The 16346-nt window shown below is 43.6% G+C and overlaps 1 protein-coding gene across 1 annotated transcript in view; it reads right to left on the bottom strand.

The window, feature by feature from the left end:
- The window catches only part of RIMS3 (regulating synaptic membrane exocytosis 3), a 355261-nt gene that overhangs the window by 25445 nt on the left and 313470 nt on the right, over positions 1–16346 (bottom strand). The window contains exon 4 of the mRNA XM_069223774.1: positions 1403–1515. Coding sequence (XP_069079875.1) covers positions 1403–1515 — 113 coding nt within the window. The remainder of the gene's footprint in view (positions 1–1402; positions 1516–16346) is intronic.

The following is a 16346-nucleotide window of genomic DNA, read 5'->3' as shown; positions in this document are numbered from 1 at the left end:
CTAAAATCGGACATACAAAATTTGACCATTTTTATTGCGCACTACTGTACTGGGGTCCCACTGGCCTCGGATCTCATGCACAGTCCTTCCTGTCTCATCAGATCCACTTCTATGAATGATTCTCATTTGCTTCTTTAATTCTCCCTGGACCTGCCTACCATCCAGAAAAAAAACACAACTTTTGTCACCTTCAGTGTAGCATCCGAAGCAGAAATGTTAATACATCTTGGATCTCAGCCTATCAGAGAGGTCGCTGAGCCAATGAGGATACTAAAAAATGAAGCTTAGAAGTTCAAACCAGAAGGGTAGAAGTGAAGAGGGCATGGTTTGCAGAAAACAAATATATATTAATATGAGATTTACAATCTCCTTTTAAATATCATTTAACGTTTTTTGGGACCTCAGGCTTTCCCAGTAGTTCTCCAGAGTTAGTTTTCCAGGCGTATTATTATGAATGTAATTTGGCATATTTCCCAGGCTTTCATTTCTTTCAGTCTGTATTTGTACGCACTGTACAGTTAAGCACAGAGAAAAAACAGTCCGATGTGCAAATGCACATTTTTTTTGTTTTCTTTTCTTTACAGGGAAAGCATTTTTCCGGGGAGAAAACCCTTCCCCTGCATCACCAAGTTTCGAGGCGATCTCTCCTCCACTTTGCACCCTAAAAGGGCATTTAGGCCAACCTTTTGCTTGAGTGAATCATAGATCATTTCAGACGGGGATAAGGTTCGATTGAATTAGTAGTAGCTCACAAAAGCAGAAGTTTGTGAGGATTTAGACATTTACAGAACCAACCACGACTTGTTCTGCCCACGCTACATGCATGAGGTTTATAAGTGTGTAATTCTACACACTCATGCCGATAAGTTACACAGTGTGGAGAAAACATCCAGTGAGTCAAGACCATTGTGAGCATATTTTCTGAAACCAAACTCAAGCTATGGGAGTTTGTTTTTAGAAAAAAAAAAAAATGCAGAGCCAGCACACTGAAAATGGACCTCTTGCAGCAACAGCTCCAGTGAGGTACAGAGATCCCTACCTGCCTGGCAGGCAGGGACCTCTAAATATGAAGGGTGGCCTACCACCAAGGGAATGGAGGTCATAACCTCCGCTAACCTGGGAGACCTGCCATCCGACCATCTGCCAGGCTCTAACTCAGCATTTTATTCTCTCTGCCTATGCAATTGCACCAAAATACCATTCGTATCATTAGAATTGTAAAGCACCGGTTTTCTAATCTGTTACAGCCATCATTTTTAATGCTGTTCCTTGAAAATACTTTGCAAAAAGACCCACAAATGACACCTTCATGCTCAACGCTCAAATCTGTCCCTATAAACACACGGGCAAACGTATTTACTTTGTCAAGGCTGTTTTCACTTAGCCCCTTGTATATACTCACCCATTGGCGGTGTAGCTAATGTCTGTCGCCCTACAATTTGTGCAGGCCCAAGTCCATCCAGAAAGTCACTAAATTGGCTCTCTGCTCCCAGTCTGGTCGTAGGAAAGATGAACCTAAATGAGGGGGGACAAATAAAAGCCTGTACAATACCGGAAACAAACTTGAGTTCACATAATTACAATACGGTGGAAGGCATGCAGAACTTGTGTTTGCGAGGAGGGCTGAGGAATAGTGTGGGGGGAGGCTGGGTAATCTCATGGCAGGAGAAAAGCGGTATATGAAGCCTGCTCTCTTTCAGGGTATTTCCCTAAGTTGACAATAGAATGATGTTTTGTTTTGGTTGGGGATTCTTTCTGTTGTAGACTGACACAGTGGTGCTTTACAATGGACACCAACCATGTAAATTTGATGTTATGATATCACCTACACCTGGGTGCACAATAGAAATTCTCTGCAGCTTCAGATGTTCACCTCCCACTAGACACAAAATGAGAGGTCTAATTGAAAGCCGCTGGCTGAATGTCAGAGTGCCTCCAACTCAACTAAGCATGCAGTAGGATTTCAGAGAAAGCACCACCAGCTGGGCACACAATGAAGGCATAAACCGTGCAACCCCAACTGCATTTCCAGTGTATGTTCAGATTGAGAGCCCACTGGTGAACACGCAAGGGAACCTTAAAAACATATACCTGCTGGAAAAATCGGTGCTCATATAGCGTACATTTTACAGAGTAGAAAATGGCCGCTCAGAGGGCATCCGGCTGAATATAAAATCAAAGATGCGGTGCTTACCATTGAAAACACAAAAAAAACTCCCAAAGAGTGCCTCCAACTTGACATGTAATGGAATTCAAAGAAAGGCTACTGCCTATGGAACCACGTACCATTGGTGTGCCATACAGCTCAGAGAGAGAACCTACCTCTGGCCAAGCAGTAAAGTGAAGAAAGAGTGCCTCCATTTGGCATTGCAACAACGCCTCCCTAGAGAGCCTCACCTGGCCATGCAATGGAGCTCAGACAGACCGTGCAAAATAGAACATCCCTACATGTCCTCACCATAAAATACCTCTAACAGGCTATGCAATTGAGCTCAGATAAAGCACTCTCCCCTGGCCGCGCTTTATTTGATATTTATTTATTTATTCATGCTGCACACCTGGGCCTACAGTGTGAGAGCGCTTTGCATAGAAACAAATTTAACGTAACCAGAATTGCACCAATAAGGAGAGGGAATCTGAAAATGTTGCTACATTTTATAACAAATGCATACGTGATGTAAATCCAGATATCCCTTGCAAACTTAGGGCCTAATTACGAGTTTGACAGTCCGAGGACCACCAAACCCGCATTGGCAGTCGAACTGATTACAAACCTGGCGGCTGGACCGCCAGGGTACCGTCATCACTGCCAGCATCACTGACCCTGACGAGGTGGCGGCGGTTGGAGTCGTGGTCAGCCACGGCAGTGCCCATGGCAGCACTGCTGTGCTGATCATGAGTCCTCTTTCTGTCAGCCTTTTTTATGGCGGGGTCCCCTCCATGAAAAGGCTGGTGGAAAGCCAGTGCTGGACGCCACAGGGTGGCCCCTGCACTACTCATGCCCTTGGCACGGGCAGTGCAGCTGCCCCCTTGACAGTACCCTCGGAATGCGCACTGTCTGCACTGCAGGCAGTGCACATTCCGAGGGTGCTGTTGTGCAATGGCATTGGCCTCGGGTTACTTAAGGGAACCAAGGCCAATGTTATGGCACTGTTTTCACTGGGCTGACTGGCAGAAACATCATAATATGATGTTTCGGCTGGTCAGCCTGGCGTACATAACGTAATACCACCTGGGGGGGCATGGAGGAGAAGGCCGCCGGAATGATGGCAGCCTCCTCCTCGCGGCTTTGGAGGTCGGCTGGTCCGACTGCCAAAGACGTAATGAGCCCCTTAGTCATTGTATTTGCTGGAAAAGCTAGCCTTGAGCTGCTTACAGAAGATGGAGAGTGGTTCAGTCTTATTTCTTCTGACTATAAGTAGTTCTAGGCTGACTTGGCCACACCAGAGAAGGATTGTTTCCATGCATTTGAGGTTTTATATTTGGCGATTTTAATGAGAATAGTTCTGTCACTTCTTAAACCCTTGAACTGCCAGATCTAGTGAGAACATCCACTAGGCATGGAGGGGAACCATTGATGTATATTGCTATACACAAAACAGCAATATTAAATCTGATTCTTGCTGCGATGGGGACCCAGTGGAGTTTGCAAAGAATGGGGGTGACATAGTTGAATCTGCTTTCAGAGTGAACCAACATAGCAGCTTAATTTAGTATGGCTCTGAGTAGAGCTCCTGCTAATATGCTATTTCCAGAGTCTAACTTTGAGATGACTAAAAAATGTACACCTGTTTTAAGATCGGCAGATGAGATGATGGATTTTTGTCAGTGTTTGAAGATGAAATTTGGCAAACTTTGCCACCCTGTTGATTTGAGAGATTATAAGTGAGAGCCGGGTCTAGACTGTAGCCTAAAGACTTACCAGATGGGGCTGGAGTCAGGGGAAAGCCCTCCACTTTTAAAGACATTTGATTGTATTTACTCTTAACGGATGTTGAGAGGAGGAGGAGGAGGAGGAATTCTGTTTTCTGGGGATTAACGTTCTCATAAATCCATGTTTGTAGATGGGTTAGGGGCAGCAGCTTAGAGCGGCACTATCTTTGATCATTGAAGTTTTTAAGAACAGCTGGGTGTCAACTTCGTATTGATGCAGAGCTACACTGATTATTGTGTGATCACCCTTAGGTGATATACTGTTTTTAAGGCTACCAACAGGTGGTGCAGAATGAGTAGGCATGACATGCCTTTGTATTAGAACAATGAGAGCTCTACTGTGTAGAAAGAATATTATAGTCTCATTTTTATATTATGTTTCTATCCCCTATTTTGATAAGTGTTTGTTGCCACAGAGGTTTTTAAACTCACAGTTTACTTACCATTTTGTGCCTAGAAATGTTCACCATAAACACTATCACAACCCGGTGGTTATTACCACTAAGGTTGCCCACAGAGTGCGGTGTTTTGTGGAATAGGGATTATCTGTACCACAGATCTTTCTGATTTATTTCTCCCCATTATTGATTATAGGTATGAGACAATTGCCTACTGACTGGGCACAACTTTTCCTTACCAATTGGGTGAGACGTTCTATGTAGCATGCAGTGTGTGTGTGGTGTCTACATGTTGCTATTTATGTAATCTCACATTTTAGGGGAAGTATTAGGGATTTAGTCCCTCAGTCCTGAAGAAGGCCACAGGGAAGAGTGGCCAGACGCATGTCAACCAATAGAAACAGGGGCCATTGAAACCACAAGTTTGTAACATATCTTCCCCTTTTTAATCATACCGCCTGAAGACTCAAATAAAACTAGTGGTGTCTTGTCAGGCAGGTATTTTTACTCTTCTAAGAAAAAAATCCACCAAACCCTCAACATAATTATTATTTGGTAGTAACCATCTAGTGCCTCTCTCAGTGGTAGCAGCACGCCCTCTTCCGTGACTGAACGGGAAGGAACCCCATGATGAAGCATGCCAACAAGGGGTAACCCTGGTGGGTGAGGACTTACATTAAAAAAACGCCAAGTGATTTTTACCTGTAGTGGATAGAAAAAGTATATAAAAATGAGACTGTAATATTCTTTGTACACAGTAGGGCTCTTTATTCTCATGCATTAGCAAATAGAAGGATGAACCCTCCTGAAAAAAGCTTCTTATCTCCCTCTTTTTCACAGTATGACATAGATTTAACCACAATCCGGGGAGGGGGGGGGGTAATTTGGCTGGTCTTCAATTTAATCAAGAGTATGCCTTGAAATATGGAGGCATTGATGAAATTGCACTGTGTATCTCTAAAAATATAATATCGGACAGATGGGTCCTACATATTATTCGTAACGGTTACACCTTACCTACTCTTTTTTGCCACATTACTTTCTACAACCCCCTCCCCCCCAACGACTGACAGAGGACCATATCTCCATGTTCGGGCTGGAAGTGCAAGCCCTTTTTACCAAAGGGGCTGTTAAGAGTGTATCAGCAGCAGAAGTAGGATATGGCTGTAATTTCTGTTACTTTCTGGTGCACAAGCAGGTTTGAGGTATTTGGCCTATTCTAGATCTACACTCTCAACTCCTTCCTCTGGGAGAATAATTTCTAAATGTTCGCCGTGGCCAAGTCTTGTCTGCCCTCAAGAATGGATGGTGGCGTTGGACCTGTAGGATGCCTATTTCCTTATATCCTGCCTTCCAACCGCCAGCACTACCTGTGGTTCATGGTAGGAAACAAGCATTTTCAGTTCACTGTGCTCCACTTTTGTCTAATTAGGGCCCCTTATGGCCTTCTGTATCCTGCTGGTTGAGCACACCAAGTGGCCTATATAGGCTCTGCAGTTGAATCAGAAGTCCCAGTCGGCTCAACATCAAGGGGATCTCTGCTACCACATTCAGATTTTGGAGGAGACTGCAAGAGATCTACAGTGATGGTTACTGGACCGTGATTGGGTCAGCGGAAAACCTCCTCTCTCTGCTACTCAGAGCTGACAGTGGTGACCAATGGATTGCTTCTACGTTGGGGTGGCCATCTGGGAGAGGTGGTAATAAGAGGTCTCTGGTGTACAGTGGTGTCCCGGCTTCACATCAGGGTCATCCAATTGGCCTTGAAAGTCGTCCTTCTGTCCATGAAGGGGAGGCTGGTACAGGTGATTTTGGACAACACCACCACCATGTGGTACTGAAACAAACCTGCAACAAACAGAGTGGGGTGGGGTCATGAACCATGTGACAGGAGATATTGTGCCTCTGGAAATGTCTTGGACCACTAGGGAATTTTCCTGGAGGTTAACCACCTGAGAGGATGATTGAATACCAGGGTGGACAAGATCAGCCATCAATGCCTATGGGATCACAAATGTAGTTACCCCATGAGGTGGGGCAAGGTCTCTTCTGTGAATGTGGAGAAGCTTTGCTCGCTATTTTCGCCAATGCTGAGAAAGCCCAATCTCAGCACATTTGAGTTTCCAAGGTGTCTCTCACTCTGAGACATGCTACGCCTCAAGTGGAACTCTGGACTACTATATGCCTTTCTGCTGATACCACTCCCCCAAATTCACAAGAACTTCAGGACACGCACAGTTTCTCGATTATGGGTCAGGGCTTTCGGAATATTACCTTTGTTCACTATTTTGTGGGCCCCTAACCTCGCCTCATCCCTGTAATGTATTCTTTCCTATAAGTGGTTTATGTCATTGTTATTTGTCCTATTTATCCAGATGGAGCAGGCTGGGGTGGGTGGGGAGGATTGTTATTCTATTTCTCATTGAACTTCATACTGTGTTGTGATGACCTTGTCATTCTTAAATGCCAATAAAATGTATACTTTAAAAAAAACACATCAGGATAAACTGATCCCAAGTCATCAAAGTGGCTACAAATTGGGCTTGAGAATATGTCCTTTTATCAGGCTGCCCGTCCGGGAGGACCTGCTGTTGCAGCAATAGGGCAAGGCACACATGGCCTTCGCACTCTCCAACTTCATGCTTGGAGATTGAGCTGCGACATCCGAACACCTTTGACATTCCTCCAGAGGTGGTAATGTCATCTTGGTAGCCAGGCATCTCTTAATGAAAACTGTATACGTCAGTCGTTAGGACAATTTGAGGCTTGGTATCGCACATGTTGGATTGATGCCCTCCAGGTCACGTTGTCTGATGTTCCGTTGCTTGCTCTGTCTCTTGCCGGGCAAGGCTTTGCTCACAGTTAAGGGTTATCTTTTGGCCTTCTTATTGTTGCTAGATCAGCCCTCATTGTTAAAAGTCACCGACTGTGGTGAGAATTTTGAAAAGGTTGCAACACGTTTCCCCCTTCTCCATTTGTCATGCCCTGTTGGGACCTTAATCTTGTCCTGACTTATCTGATGTGCATGCCGTTTGAGCCACTTCACAGTAGTCTTCTACCTCACCTTACTATCAAGGCTGTTTCCAATCACCACCACCTAACCACAAAATGTGAGTGAGCTTCAGGCTCTTTGTGTCAATCCACCATACACTTCCTTCTTCCCAGACAAACTGGTTCAGTAGACTCGGGCATCCTTCTTGCTAAAAGTTGGGACGTTGTTCCACGCTGGTCAAATTATCATCATGATGGTGATCAATGCTTGATCTTACCCCTCTAAGGAGGAGAGACTCCATCACTTGGACCACAAAAGAGCGCTGAACTTCTACATAGGTCATAGCAAAGACCACCAGGTGGACGATCAGCTCTTTGTGGGGTTCTCTGAAGCAAGAAAGGGCAAGGCAGAGCTGAAGGGAACCATCTCCTCTTAGAGCGTGCTCTTCATTAAGATCTGCTATGCCATGGCCAATAAGCAGCCTCTGGAAGGACTGTGCGCTTATTCTACCAGGGCCAAAGTGTCACCACATTGGGTTGCATATCATGGAGTTGGTCTCTCAAAATTGGATTAGGCATCATGCAGTTAGTGTCTCAATGTTTGATTGTTATGAGGATAGTGTCTCAATGTTGGTTTGCATATCATAGGGTTAATGTTTCAATGTTAGGTTGCATGTAATGGAGTTTGTGTCTCAAGCTTGTGTTAGTCATAATAGGGTCTTGTTTTCAAGTTGTGTTACATATTGAGGAATTTCTACCTGCAAGCTGGATTATATATTGTGTGGAGAGTGTGTTCCTTTTTCATTACACAGCATAGGGTTGATTTCTCCTGGTGCGTTTTTATGTATCATTTGATTTAGGTCCTTATTATGTGTAGTGCGGTAATTCACTTACTACATTTATCTGTAAAAAAGTGAACGTGAATGCCATTCCACATCGTCACAAACTGGAAAACCACATGTGATTAAAATCACCTGCAATAAAAATGTCCCATTGAAACTTAACCCAAGTGAAAACAACATTTTTATAAATATTGGTAGACATATTGAAAGCATGCATTTGTTACCGAATGCTGAAAATAAAAAGCAACCACAACCCTGCTTTCCATCAGAAAGGCAGCAGGACATAGCCCTGAAAATGACTACGAGCACTTAGCAGGTGATACTTGCGAAACTACAAATAACTTCTATATTCAATATGACTCATAAAATTAGTATACTGCTCGATCCACTCAATGAAAACATTAATACTAACGTCACTCATCTCCTCTAATAATCAGTGCATTATTTATCAGTAATATTGAGGAATTTCCAAACAAAACAAAATACATCAGTTCCAATTCCTCTCAATAAAATTGGCATTAATCTAACTTAATTATTCAAAATAAAACCATTACCAGATTCAGTGATACAACCATCGTACCACCTTCATCAATTCCAATTTCTCTTAATGAAATTGGCAGTAATCTAACTTCATTAGTTAAAAAAATGAAACCATTACCGGATTCAGTGATGCAACGATCGTACCACCTACTTCAACGAGCCGACTATGTATGGCTTTTAGGTCCGTCCCTTGCTGTTAATTATAGAATCACGTGTTCATGTAGTGCTAGATATTTCATCATTTTACAGTTCAATTGGGGATCGGACGGATCAAGACTTTTTATTATGGCAGCCCTGCATGTGCGTATGCCTCCGTCATTAAAGCGCTTCTTTAACAAAGTGATGCATGCCTTTTGTAGATAGGGGCATATGCATATCACGTGTATAAATCCCCTTTCTTGTATCCGCAAATTCTGCGTGTTGAGGGGCTGCTGTATTTCCAGGATGGTTGATCGGCCAGCGTTGGTAAATGCCCAAAACGGATCGCCATCAGCCGTCTCTTTAGATGGTCCGAGAATGTGAGACTTAGGTAGGGTGCAGGCATCGGGCTGTCATAGCGTTTAAGCATCATCCAAGCCTGTGGCTGTTGGCTGAAGCTATTTTTTATCAACTAGGTGTGAATGCAATTTTGCCACTTTCATTGTTTGTTAAAAGGTCGTAGAAGGTAAGTTCTTGTCCCAGAGCTCAGCAGTATTTGTCCATTTTAGCGCTTTAAAGAGGTATTTGTGATACAAAGATTGCGAGTCTCTCTCACGCACCGACCATAGTGAGCTGATTAATCGAGATTGATCTATGCAGAGTCTAACCTTGTACCAGCTTTTTATGGTAGTGCACATTCTTCATAGTACCTTGTTCATGAGCCTAAATTATACGTGCACCTGCACCGGTGAAGTATGTTGAAGGAATTTAAACACCCGTTTAAGTGTTTTGACCTGCAATTTGTTCAAAAGGAGCAGGTCTCTCCCATGCAAGGCTACACTCGCATATGCCACCATCAGATTCAGTTTCACTGTTATTACTGACAGCAGTGGCTTGATGGAGGGGCCATCCAGTTTCCTGGCAAGTGTACAAAACGTGAATAGCAGAGCATTTGCTTTTTTGACAAGTATTGCATTTGCTCTTGATGGTTGAATCTGTTATCGATGTATCTATAACTAGTGCATCTACTATGCATCTACTAGTAACCATATAGCGCCCACAGCTGCTTGCCGTCTAGCCATAGTCCAAGCAGGGGGCATGTGCGGCTCCAGATTATCATTGTTTTACTTTTAACTATATTGATTTCCAATTTGTTGGCGGTGGTACATTTTTTTCATTTCGGTCACTAATCTTTGCAATCCAACTTTTGTTGAACTCATTAAAACCACATCATCTGCATAGGAAAAATGAGATGGACTTAGCCGACCTAAATGCAGTGGATGCGAGTTGACTTAGTCAAGCCATGGTGTTAAATCTGCCATAAACAAATTGAGAGGTACGGTGCTAGCACGCACCCCTGCTTTAGGTCCTTTTTTGTAGCTATCATAGTCAACATGATCAAATGCCGCTTTTAGGTCAATAAAGCAAATGTCTAATTTTTGTTGTTTTCGCTTACATTTGTCTGATGTTAAGGATACAGCTAAAATGTTTGTAAATGTGCCAAATCCTCTTCTGAATTAAGTCTGGTTGATCGGGACCAGATTGCTCTTATCTGACCAAAAAATGAGGTCCATTAGGATGAGAGATGCATAGTATTTTGCTTCTGCATCTAGTAATGCAATTAGCTTATAGTTTGCTGGATTCGTTTGGTCCCCACCTTTGAAAACTGGGTTTATTATAGAGCCTCTACAACTCGATGGGATGGTACCTGTTATCAACCTCTTTAAATAGTGTGAATAGAGGGTTTGCCCAGTATTGCGGGTCCCATTTAAAGATGGCCTGTGGGATCCTGTTAGGTCCAGGCGCACCAACTTTTCTACCTTTGGTTATTACTTTTTAACAATGTCTGACAAGTAGAACTGATGCTTTTGCCAGAGTTAAGTTGAGATTGCTACTTCCTAAGGTGCTCACAGGATATATTTCATATATCACTTCCCCCATGTTCTAATCCATTGCTGCCCCAGTCGTTATTTGGGCAACTTACTCCTTCACTCGTTTCCATCATTTCAAGGGTAGGGCCCCTCTCAAACATTATGGTGAATAAGTCAATCCAAACTCCTTCCTCGACATTTGAATTATTTATTGCATTGGTTGGCCTGCCAAGACCGTTCACAATTTCCCAAAATGACCTGGAGTTAGTCTGTTTTGCACTAAACAATAATTTTGTCCAAAGCGCCTCTTTCCTGTTGTTCCAATCTTCCCAAAGCTCCTTTTTATATTCTTTTCTAAGTCGCCATACTATTTCCCATGAGACAAGTTGGGTGTCTGTTGTCTTCGGGTTCCAGATTGCCATTTTTAGCTCCCTCTTTAAAAATTGGCATTTTGTGAGAGACCTGTAGCACCCTTGCCTGCCACCCACCTATTTTTTTTTAATTGGAGGTGTGTGAGATCAATCTTGCTGTGAAATCAGTCCAAGTGACAATCTGATTGTTTGCTATTATTCTACTTACCTCTATTAGTTCTTTTGCTTGACTAGACAGACCTGCTAGTGAGTTATTTGACCACCTTAAGCTCCTTAAGTTTGTTGTTTGTAGCAACACAAGATCCACTGGAGCACAGGGTGTGTTTTGTGGGGCTTATCCCAAATTGTATCCTTTGATAGGAGTGGTCACTGAGTCTATTGTATTCAATTGAATACTGCATTATATATATAATTAGCGAGAGGGATACAATTGTATAATCCAGTATTGATTGTGAGTTTGCACTGTGGAAAGTAAATATAGTAGGGGTGTTTTGCTCGTTCTACCATTGATAGTCCTCATGCCTAGGTACTCTAGGGCTGTTACTAAACTTTGCTATATATGATCACTGGGATTCGATTAAAGAAGGAACAGTAGCTGCATGCTCCAAAGTATGTTTTCTGTTGTTAGATTTTCATCTTCATCAGGAGTGTAGATTAGATTGGAGTTAAAAGTCCCTTGTCAGAATTACATCCCAAGATGGATGTGCAAATCTTATTTTCATTAATTTTGAAATTATCATTGCACTGAATGCTTGTTTTTCCTTCGAGTTGGGGTGTGCATAAACGTTGAATAACAAGACTGGGTTTTGCTGCATATTTGCTCAATTGACTAAACTTTATTATTTGCAGCCCATGATCCGGACATATAAGTTGTTCAGAAGTAATATTCAACACTGTTGAAACAGAGACTGCGAGCCCTCCTTTTGGTCTTCCCCAACCTTCTGTTTTCGGCCTTTATGCAATGATGCGTGTAACTTCTAGTGGCAAAGTATCCATGACTCCTGGAGTGCTAGGATGTCGTACTTCTTCCAGTTCCATTGTGGTATTCTGTCTTGAAGCAGCGTTTCTGCCCCTGCAATGTTCCATGAGAGGAGGTGCAATTCATCTCCCCTGGGCACACTTGACTGCTGGCACATAAGTCAATCTTTTCTTGGGGCATGAAGGGCAACCGAAAGCCAACTCCACTTGTTCAGACTTGTGTCACTAATCAGCTAATTTCGTATTGAGGTCTCACTTAACCTTTTTCCCCGAGCATTGTCCAAAACTGAATACACAGGGGTATGTATTGAAATCCTTCTTGCTGTGAGGTTCTGTAGCAAAGGTAGAGGGTAGCGCGGCTTTACTTGTTTTGACAAGTGTATTCCCTAGGCTTCAAATTGTTTTTTGAAGTTCCAGATTAAAAACGCAATTTCTTCGGATCGCCATGTGGTCAAGGTTTGTTCCCTCAATTAGGACCCTTTGTTAGGGACAAACTCTACTGATTTTAGGTCCGAAGATTGTAGATGTCTTAAGCCTGAAATTTCTGCACAGTCTCATTATGTTTCCTCTATTGAGGATGTCATGTAGGCCCTGAGATTCGAATTGTGGCCTTAGAATTATTTGTTGGCTTATTTTCTCCTTTAAGGGGTAGTGGCTATTGTTTGGGAATGATTTTGACCACTTTTCTAGTGTGTTTTTGGACTGAAGTGGCTATTAATCCGCTCACCCTGATTGGGGGGGGGGGGCAGCACTGTGTGTTTTTATGCTGACTATTAGTCTTTCGGCCTCCATTTTGGCTTGTAATTGGCCATCCTGTATTCCGCCTAGTAGGGCTGGCCTCATTTTGGTTTGCTGGCCACTATAGAGGATCATAGCTTCCCGGTCACTAGGTGCATTAGTTGATGTTATAGGTTGAGACCGATATCAGTCCATTCATTGGATCCTGCATATGCTCCCTAACTTTATTCACTTTTTGTGCAGTGGCCATATTCATGCGGGGAGATGACTCTGCGTGGTATTTATATTAATCAGTAGTCTTCTGGCCTCAGTGTCAGTTTGTGGGTAGCCATCCTGCATTACCTCCAGTGCGTCACGACTTCCCAACCACTAGGTACGTAAGCTGATGTTGCTGATTGAGACCTCCTAGTGTCTGGTATCACTGCATTCATATTTTCCGGCTCGTGTTCCCTGACATTGTTCACCTTTTGCATAGGGTGACCATGTCCTGGGGCTGGGATGCTTAGCAATATTGCTCCTTTTCCTAATTTTTGTATGGGGTTAGCCCTTCCTAGACCCTCTGTTGGAGCTAGTTGCCTTACGTGTTGTCCTTTGAATGATGATTTGGTTCTGATGCTAGTGATGACCGCCTATGGATTGTTCTTTTTTCCTTCGATGCTATTATGGTCATATCTTTAGCTATATCCGGTGTTACCGCAATGCCTGATGTTGCTGTAGGCTTGAGTTGGTTCTCCATTACATTACTTATATTTGACTCTATATGTGTACTTTCATCAATGGTGTGTTTTGTTTTGTCCTGTTTTGTTTTAAAAGATCCCATGCAACTCTGCTCCCTGGTCTAGGTGTCGTTTTGTGTGATCTTTTAATTGACAGTTTGTAGCAAGCCCGCCAGCCAAGAATGCCTTCTTTGTTTCTATTATGCTTGCTAGAACAGGAGGTACAGTGCTTAATTTATTTATAATGGGGCAACAGGAACATGTTGATTGTAACTGTGAATGGATTGCTGGCACTCTAATAATGAAATCAGTTTTCTTTTCCATTTTGCATTTATACCTGAAATATGGGAGGCCATTAGATTCATTAGGTCTATTTGGATGTCTAATTTATCTGACTGCTTGTTAAGCGCCTCGATTCATGCTTGTAGTGCGTGTAGCAGTGAAACGTAAAGACCTGATGTGCCTAGGTCCCCTTGCTGCTGATTCATTGCCGCTGTCGGCGGAATACGTCAGGCCACTCGTATTTGCTCTGATGCTTGTGTAGTATTCACTACTGCTGCTTCCACATGAGACTGTTGAGCAGTTGCCGAAGGCACTGACATGACCTTTTGTGAATTAGGCCTTTCATCCTATGTGGCTGATTGAAATGGCCTGTTGTACGGTCTTGTCCTTTAATGTTGTCCGCCAAATTAATTGTTTTAGTTCCATAGCTTGCATGTGGTCAGCATTAGTTGATATTGAGATTGATCTCAGCCAGGAGTTGTCATGGCCATCTGTATATTCCTTGAGGATACTATTAGCTATCTGGATGGTTTCCATGGTTGGGATACATCTAGACATCTAGGAGTTGAATAAGCATGATTTCTATCACGGACCTAGGCATTTGCTATTATTTTGGAGTTTGCGCATTAACAAAATGATTGGCATGGAGTTTATTTTGTGGGGAGATAACTGTCACAATGATTGCTGGATTAATATTGCCTCTACGATCTTGTTCCGCTGGTAAATTGGTTTGTTTGACTGATACATCCGTTTTTGAGCAGTTAAAGTGGTTTGAAGACCTGTTAAACTTTCTGGCATTGAATAAATTACTGCACCCAGGTACTTTAGGAAGGTGAATTTAGAACTGGAATTCATTTTTCCGAATAGGTTCAATATTGTGGATATTAGGTGGCTACCCTGGTCATTACTTATTTTGGTTGAGTATTTTTTTACTTTTGTCTTTCTAGAGCCCCTCTTTTGATTTACATGTTTTGGTCAGCTGCTGCCTAATTTTTCCAGACCTCATTTTCCACAGTGTTCACTGGATTCACTAAATTCCCAATTGCTTTTTATTTGCCCCTAATTCCTCTGACCTCCACGTGACTCCTCCGATGTGGGTTGCCTGCCTCTGTGTCACCGGGAAGTGAAGAAATGCTAGCAGCTAGTAGTGAGCAGTAGGGGGTGAGCTCACGCCGCCAGTACAAACCGCACCCAGCCTAGTGGGGCCGCTTCCGTGTTGCCGGGATCAGCTCAATGTGGCAGCACTTTTCAGCCACCCTGCACTTTACCACCAGATCTTCTACACCTGTGATATCCAAAAAACACAAATTAAAGCCAGCTAAGTGTTTGACGCAGGGTTTGACACATTAAGTGCCCTGTTTCCTTAAGTTTAGTTCTTAAAGGCGGCTTGCTTGCTCCATCCTGTTGGTTTCCACATGCATCTTAAGGGGCTCGAATGTAAGACCCACAAGACAAATAATAAGGCAATAACAATGAAACTGAAGCAGTAGAGGCAATGGAGGTAATTGTGGAGCTCACTGCCACTCACACTCTCAACTCGTATTTTGAGAAGGTGCAGCCAGTGCTTTAAATGGGCCGGTACTCTCCGATACTGAGTACCGGCACTTTTTTATTTTGAGAGGGAGAGTACCGGCATATCTCAAGAAAAACGTAATACTTTTAATTGGAGAGTACCGGCACTTCTCAGAAACAAGCAGGTACTCTGGCACAGAGTACCTGCACTTTAATTTTCCCATTTAAAGCACTGGGTGCAGCCACGTGCATTGCGAGGTGGTGTCGCAGACAGTGACCCAGTGTCTACCCGCCCGCCCCCGCCCCCTCTCTCCCCCCCAGGGCTCAAGGAACAGACAATAAGAGCGGCGTCAAACTCTAAGCAGCTTTTTTGAGTGATACGTGGCGTGTAGCAAATCCCTGCCACCAATGCTTACACTGCCGCCAGCTACCTCCTCGGATTGCTCACATCCAAGTCATTTCTAATTCGATTGCCACTGCAGCGGTTCAGCCCCGCTCTCCTGCCGCTTCCTGGTTACCCCGCTCGTGCTGGTCGAAGGGTTGCAGGGCCGCGGACCAGTCCGCCACGTGCCTCACCGGGCACCACACATTGCAGGCCACGCGCCACGTGACGCACCACACTCCTCCGTTCGTGTCAGCAGAGATCTGGGACCGACGTCTGTCAGAAAACAGGCGTGTCAAGCTCCGAGACTCTGATTCCAACTCCAGGTCCCGGAGCTCCGAACGCTGTTGCTGCCGCGGTCTCATTCGCCACGCCTCTCCCTCGCGCTCGCAGGTGAAAAGTTTAACATTTGCAAAGCAAAACAAAAATTTAATCAGCAACTTTTTTTTAAAATGATTGAAAGAGAAATATGGCCACTGAAAGACACAAATGTGAAAAATAACATCCTACAACTAGCACAACATACCAAACACAATTTGTGCATACACACCCATGAGCAACAACACAGGGGGGGGGGAGGGGGCGACAAATCAGCAGCCTGTAAAAACCTTCAGGAAAGCCGCATTTTGCTCTTAGTGATGAATGACCTAGCAT

Source organism: Pleurodeles waltl, chromosome 3_1, assembly GCF_031143425.1.
Source record: "Pleurodeles waltl isolate 20211129_DDA chromosome 3_1, aPleWal1.hap1.20221129, whole genome shotgun sequence".
Taxonomy (NCBI): Eukaryota; Metazoa; Chordata; class Amphibia; order Caudata; family Salamandridae; genus Pleurodeles; species Pleurodeles waltl.
The sequence above is the reverse complement of the archived record's forward strand: the minus strand, read 5'-3'. Positions and strand labels throughout refer to the sequence as shown.